Source organism: Trachypithecus francoisi, unplaced genomic scaffold, assembly GCF_009764315.1.
Source record: "Trachypithecus francoisi isolate TF-2019V2 unplaced genomic scaffold, Tfra_2.0 Lachesis_group15, whole genome shotgun sequence".
In the NCBI taxonomy this organism is placed as follows: domain Eukaryota; kingdom Metazoa; phylum Chordata; class Mammalia; order Primates; family Cercopithecidae; genus Trachypithecus; species Trachypithecus francoisi.
Window position 1 is genome coordinate 72,109,730 of NW_022681460.1, and position 7,804 is coordinate 72,117,533.

The window sequence follows — 7,804 nt, forward strand, 5'->3', positions numbered from 1 at the left end:
CAGGTAGCAAATTGGCCGGCACTTTGGTCTTGAACTTCCTAACCTCCAGATCTATGAGAAATAAATTTCTGATGTTTAAGCCACCCAGCCTATGGTATTTTGCTATGGTAGTCTGAGCTGACGAGAAGACACCTAGCAAGGTGAAGGACGGTCACCTGAGATGACATAGCTAGTGAGTGATTGCACCAGATCTTGAATAAGTGTCTCATGCCAATGCCTAGCCTTTTTGCATAAAACCATGCTGCCACCCAATGTTAGAGGGAAGCAAGTTGGGTTTCTCCAGACAGCCTGAATCTACCTGGTATACTCTGCTATGCATGATACTGTTGTCGTACGTAAGTTACTTGGCTTCTCTTTGCCTTGGTTTCTTCATCTGTAAAATGGGGCTAATAGTCATACTGTATCCCACAGAACTGTAAAGAGTCTTACATGAAGACATGAAACTTTGAAATCAGTGTTTGGCATATGGTAAATTACAGTATTATTAACTTTATCATTGTGATTACTATATATAACCCTGGGGTCAAACCAGATTAGCTTTCGGGAGATAGGAGGAAAGAACAACAAATATTGTATTTTCAGCACAGGTTGTAAAACTTCATGTAGTGTAAAACTTGTACAGGTAGTACAGATGTATTCCTTGTGGGCTATTAACTGTGTTTCCTGAAACATCCCTGAGCATTTTAGAGTAGAACATGACTCGTCCCCCAGCAGAATCATGAGTGGAGCTTTTAGAAAACACATCTCGCTCTTTTTGGTCCGTACGTCCAAAATGACAAAGAAAAGAAGGAACAACGGTCGTGCCAAAAAGGGCCGCGGCCATGTGCAGCCTATTCGCTGCACTAACTGTGCCCGATGCGTGCCCAAGGACAAGGCCATTAAGAAATTCGTCATTCGAAACATAGTGGAGGCCGCAGCGGTCAGGGACATTTCTGAAGCGAGCGTCTTTGATGCCTATGTGCTTCCCAAGCTGTATGTGAAGCTACATTACTGTGTGAGTTGTGCAATTCACAGCAAAGTAGTCAGGAATCGATCTCGTGAAGCCCGCAAGGACCGAACACCCCCTCCCCGATTTAGACCTGCGGGTGCTGCCCCACGTCCCCCACCAAAGCCCATGTAAGGAGCTGAGTCCTTAAAGACTGAGACAGACTATTCTCTGGAGAAAAATAAAATGGAAATTGTACTTAAAAAAAAAGAAAGAAAAAAAAAAAAGAAAACACATCTCAACCCACACTCCTATCCCTAACCCCAGTCCACATGCCTCCACCCCATTCCCATCCCAGACCACTAATCAGAAGCTGAATTTTTAAAGTATCTCAAATTATACAAATGTCAGATGTTAAACCTTTTTTTTTTTTTTCTTTTTTTGAGAGAGGGTCATGCTCTCTCACCCAGGCTAAAGTGCAGTGGCACGATCATGGGTCCCCGTACTTCAACCTCCCTGATTCAACTGATCCTCCCTCCTCAGCCTCCCAAGTTTCTGGGACTACAGGCACAAGCCAACATGCCTGGCTAATTTTTTTTTTTTTTTTTTTTGAGACAGTTGCTCTGTTGCCCAGCCTGGAGTGTAGTGGTGTAATCTTGGCTCACTGAAACCTCTGCCTCCTAGGTTCAAGCAATTATCCTGCTTCAGCCTCCCAAGTAGCTGAGACTACAGGTGCATGCCACCATATTTGACCAATTTTTGCATTTTCAGTAGAGACGGGGTTTCAACACGTTGGCCAATGCCTGGTTGATTTTTAAATTTTTTGTAGAGACAGGGTCTTGCTATGTTGCCCAGGTTGGTCTCAAACTCCTAGCCTCAGCCTCCCAAAGTGCTGGGATTACAGGTATGAACTACCATGCCTTCTAATTCAGTCCATTAAAAAAACAGAAAACAAACAAACAAAAAACAAGAAGAGACAGACAGAGAAATTAAGACATTTTCTCATTTCCCAGTGTTCTGGGCTTTTTTTGTTGTTGTTTCTTTTTTTTTTTTTTTTAATTTTGAGACAGGGTCTCACTCTATCATTTAGGCTGGAGTGCAGTGGTGTGATCATGGCTCATAGCCTCTACCTTCTCAGGTTCAGGTGATCCTCCTGCCTCAGCCTCCTAAATAGCTGAGACACAGGCACGTACCACAAAACCTGAATAATTTTAAAATATTTTTGTAGAAAAGGAGTTTCGCCATGTTGCCCAGGCTAGTCTGGAATTCCTGGACTCATGCAATCTGCCAGTTTTGGCTTCCCAAAGTGCTGGGATTACAGGCATGAGCTAACCATACATGGCCAGTTCGGGGCTCTTTCTACCATAAGGAGTTGACATTCACTCAAATGTACAGCCTGATTACTCCAGGTCTATTATCTTTTTTCCTTGTCAGTCAAAAAATATATGAATTAAATAGAAATGCTAACTTGGGAGGGTGGAGCAAGATGGCAGAATACGAACAGCTCCAGTCTCCAGCTCCCAGCACGAGCGACACAGAAGACAGGTGATTTCTGCATTCTCAACGGAGGTACTGGGTACATCTTACTAGGGAGTGCCGGACAATCGGTGCTGGTCAGCTGCTGCAGCCCGACCAGCGAGAGCTGAAGCAGGGCGAGGCATCACCTCACCTGGGAAGCGCAAGGGGGAAGGGAATCCCTTTTCCTAGCCAGGGGAACTGAGACACACAACAACTGGAAAATCAGGTAACTCCTACCCCAATACTGCGCTTTACCAACGGTCTTAGCAAACGGGCACACCAGGAGATTTTATCCCACACCTGGCTGGGAGGGTCCGACGCCCACGGAGCCTCCCTCATTGCTAACACAGCAGTCTGTGATCTAATGGCAAGACAGCAGTGAGGCTGGGGGAGGGGCACCCACCATTGCTGAGGCTTAAGTAGGTAAACAAAGCTGCTGGGAAGCTCAAACTGGGTGGAGCTCACAGCAGCTCAAGCCTGTCTCTGTAGACTCCACCTCTGGGGACAGGGCACAGCTAAACAACAACAACAACAACAACAAAGCAGCAGAAACCTCTGCAGACACAAACGACTCTGTCTGACAGCTTTGAAGAGAGCAGTTGATCTCCCAACACCGAGGTTGAGATCTGAGATCGGACAGACTGCCTGCTCAAGTGGGTCCCTGATCCCTGAGTAGTCTAACTGGGAGACATCCCCCACTAGGGGCAGACTGACACCCCACACCTCACACGCTGGAGTACACCCGTGAGAGGAAGCTTCCAAAGCAAGAATCAGACAGGTACACTCACTGTTCAGCAATATTCTATCTTCTACAGGCTCTGCTCCTGACACCCAGGCAAACAGGGTCTGGAGTGGACCTCAAGCAATCTCCAACAGACCTCCAGCTGAGGGTCCTGACTGTTAGAAGGAAAACTAACAAACAGAAAGGACATCCACACCAAAACCCCATCAGTACGACACCATCAACAAAGACCAGAGGCAGATAAAACCACAACGATGGGGAAAAAGCAGGGCAGAAAAGCTGGAAATTCAAAAAATAAGAGCGCATCTCCCCCTGCAAAGGAGCGCAGCTCATCGCCAGCAATGGATCAAAGCTGGATGGAGAATGACTTTGACGAGGTGAGAGAAGAAGGCTTCAGTCCATCAAACTTCTCAGAGCTAAAGGAGGAATTACGTACCCAGTGCAAAGAAACTAAAAACCTTGAAAAAAGAGTGGAAGAGGCCGGGCGCGGTGGCTCAAGCCTGTAATCCCAGCACTTTGGGAGGCCGAGACGGGTGGATCACGAGATCAGGAGATCAAGACCATCCTGGTCTACATGGTGAAACCCCGTCTCTACTAAAAAATACAAAAAACTAGCCGGGTGAGGTGGCGGGCGCCTGTAGTCCCAGCTACTCGGAGGCTGAGGCAGGAGAATGGCGTAAACCCAGGAGGCGGAGCTTGCAGTGAGCCGAGATCGCGCCACTGCACTCCAGCCTGGGCGACAGAGCTAGACTCGTCTCAAAAAAAAAAAAAAAAAAAAAAAAAAAGAGTGGAAGAATTGATAACTAGAATAATTAATGCAGAGAAGGCCATAAACGAAATGACAGAGATGAAAACCATGACACGCGAAATACGTGACACATGCACAAGCTTCAGTAACTGACTCAATCAACTGGAAGAAAGAGTATCAGCGATTGAGAATCAAATGAATGAAATGAAGCGAGAAGAGAAACCAAAAGAAAAAAGAAGAGAAAGAAATGAACAAAGCCTGCAAGAAGTATGGGATTATGTAAAAAGACCAAATCTACGTCTGATTGGGGTGCCTGAAAGTGAGGGGGAAAATGGAACCAAGTTGGAAAACACTCTTCAGGATATCATCCAGGAGAACTTCCCCAATCTAGTAGGGCAGGCCAACATTCAAATTCAGGAAATACAGAGAACGCCACAAAGATACTCCTTGAGAAGAGCAACTCCAAGACAGATACTTGCCAGATTCACCAAAGTTGAAATAAAGGAAAGAATCTTAAGGGCAGCCAGAGAGAAAGGTCGGGTTACCCACAAAGGGAAGCCCATCAGACTAACAGCAGATCTCTTGGCAGAAACTCTACAAGCCAGAAAAGAGTGGGGGCCAATATTCAACATTCTTAAAGAGAAGAATTTTCAACCCAGAATTTCATATCCAGCCAAACTAAGTTTCATAAGTGAAGGAGAAATAAAATCCTTTACAGATAAGCAAACGCTTAGAGATTTTGTCACCACCAGGCCTTTCTTACAAGAGACCCTGAAGGAAGCCCTAAACATGGAAAGGAACAACTGGCACCAGCCATTGCAAAAACATGCCAAAGTGTAAAGACCATCGAGGCTAGGAAGAAACTGCATCATCTAATGAGCAAAATAACCAGTTAATATCATAATGGCAGGATCAAGTTCACACATAACAATATTAACCTTAAACGTACATGGACTAAATGGTCCAATTAAAAGACACAGACTGGCAAACTGGATAAAGAGTCAAGACCCACCAGTCTGCTGTAATCAGGAGACCCATCTCATATGCAGAGACATACATAGGCTCAAAATAAAGGGATGGAGGAAGATCTACCAAGCAAATGGAGAACAAAAAAAAACAGGGGTTGCAATCCTAGTCTCTGATAAAAGAGACTTTAAACCCACAAAGATCAAAAGAGACAAAGAAGGCCATTACATAGTGGTAAAGGGATCAATTCAACAGGAAGAGCTAACTATCCTAAATATATATGCACCCAATACAGGAGCACCCTGATTCATAAAGCAAGTCCTTAGAGACTTACAAAGAGACTTAGACTCCCATACAATAATAATGGGAGACTTCAACACCCCACTGTCAACATTAGACAGATCAATGACACAGAAAGTTAACAATGATATCCAGGAATGGAACTCAGCTCTGCAACAAGCAGACCTAATAGACATCTATAGAACTCTCCACCCCAAATAAACAGAATATACATTCTTCTCAGCACCACATCACACTTATTCCAAAATTGACCACCTCGTTGGAAGTAAAGCAGTCCTCAGCAAATGTAAAAGAACAGAAATTATAACAAACTATCTCTCAGACCACAGTGCAATCAAACTAGAACTCAGGATTATGAAACTCACTCAAAACCACACAACTACATGGAAACTGAACAACCTACTCCTGAATGACTACTGGGTACATCACGAAATGCAGGCAGAAATAAAGATGTTCTTTGAAACCAATGAGAACAAAGATAAAACATACCAGAATCTCTGGGACACATTTAAAGCAGTGTGTAGAGGGAAATTTATAGCACTAAATGACCACAAGAGCAAGCTGGAAAGATCTAAAATTGACACTCTAACATCACAATTAAAAGAATTAGGGAAGCAAGAGCAAACACATTCAAAAGCTAGCAGAAGGCATGAAATAACTAAGATCAGAGTAGAACTGAAGGAGATAGAGACACAAAAAACCCTCCAAAAAATCAATGAATCCAGGAGTTGGTTTTTTGAAAGATCAACAAAATTGATAGACCGCTAGCAAGACTAATAAGAAGAAAAGAGAGAAGAAGCAAATAGATGCAATAAAAAATGATAAAGGGGATATCACCACCGACCCCACAGAAATACAGACTACCATCAGAGAATACTATAAACACCTCTACGCAAACCAACTAGAAAACCTAGAAGAAATGGATAATTTCCTGGACACTTACACTCTCTCAAGACTAAACCAGGAAGAAGTTGAATCCCTGAATAGACCAATAGCAGGCTCTGAAATTGAGGCAATAATTAATAGCCTACCAACCAAAAAAAGTCCAGGACCAGATGGATTCACAGCTGAATTTTACCAGAGGTACAAGGAGGAGCTGGTACCATTCCTTCTGAAACTATTCCAATCAATAGAAAAAGAGGGAATCCTCCCTAACTCATTTTATGAGGCCAACATCATCCTGATACCAAAGCCTGGCAGAGACACAACAAAAAAAAACAGAATTTTAGACCAATACCCCGATGAACATCGATGCAAAAATCCTCAATAAAATACTGGCAAACCGGATTCAGCAGCACATCAAAAAGCTTATCCACCATGATCAAGTGGGCTTCATCCCTGGGATGCAAGGCTGGTTCAACATACGCAAATCAATAAATGTAATCCAGCATATAAACAGAACCAAAGACAAAAACCACATGATTATCTCAATAGATGCAGAAAAAGCCTTTGACAAAATTCAACAGCCCTTCATGCTAGAAACTCTCAATAAATTCGGTGTTGATGGAACATCTCTCAAAATAATAAGAGCTATTTATGACAAACCCCCAGCCAATATCATACTGAATGGGCAAAAACTGGAAAAATTTCCTTTGAAAACTGGCACAAGACAGGGATGCCCTCTCTCACCACTCCTATTCAACATAGTGTTGGAAGTTCTGGCTAGGGCAATCAGGCAAAAGAAAGAAATAAAGGGTATTCAATTAGGAAAAGAAGAAGTCAAATTGTCCCTGTTTGCAGATGACATGTTTGTATATTTAGAAAACCCCATTGTCTCAGCCCAAAATCTCCTTAAGCTGATAAGCAACTTCAGCAAAGTCTCAGGATACAAAATTAATGTGCAAAAATCACAAGCATTCTTATACACCAGTAACAGTCAAACAGAGAGCCAAATCATGAATGAACTTCCATTCACAATTGCTTCAAAGAGAATAAAATACCTAGGAATCCAACTTACAAGGGATGTAAAAGACCTCTTCAAGCAGAACTACAAACCACTGCTCAGTGAAATAAAAGAAGACACAAACAAATGGAAGAACATACCATGCTCATGGATAGGAAGAATCAATATCATGAAAATGGCCATACTGCCCAAGGTAATTTGTAGATTCAATGCTATCCCCATCAAGCTACCAATGAGTTTCTTCACAGAATTGGAAAAAACTGCTTTAAAGTTCATATGGAGCCACAAAAGAGCCCACATTGCCAAGACAATCCTAAGTCAAAAGAACAAAGCTAGAGGCATCACGCTACCTGACTTCAAAGTATACTACAAGGCTACAGGAACCAAAACAGCATGGTACTGGTACCAAAACAGAGATGTAGACCAATGGAGCAGAACAGAGTCCTCAGAAATAATACCACACATCTACAGCCATCTGATCTTTGACAAACCTGAGAGAAATAAGAAATGGGCAAAGGATTCCCTATTTAATAAATGGTGCTGAGAAAATTGGCTAGCCATAAGTAGAAAGCTGAAACTGGATCCTTTCCTTACTCCTTATACGAAAATTAATTCAAGATGGATTAGAGACTTAAATGTTAGACCTAATACCATAAAAATCCTAGAAGAAAACCTAGGTAATACCATTCAGAACATAGGCAT

The 7,804-nt window shown here is 42.8% G+C and overlaps 1 protein-coding gene across 1 annotated transcript; it reads left to right on the forward strand.

Moving 5' to 3' along the window:
* The first annotated feature begins 733 nt into the window (after nucleotides 1-733).
* LOC117097330 (40S ribosomal protein S26) lies at nucleotides 734-1,195 on the forward strand. The gene has a single exon (XM_033235167.1). The coding sequence runs from the start codon at nucleotides 773-775 to the stop codon at nucleotides 1,118-1,120; it is 348 nt and encodes a 115-aa protein (XP_033091058.1). The 5' UTR covers nucleotides 734-772; the 3' UTR covers nucleotides 1,121-1,195.
* The last annotated feature ends 6,609 nt before the right edge of the window (nucleotides 1,196-7,804 follow it).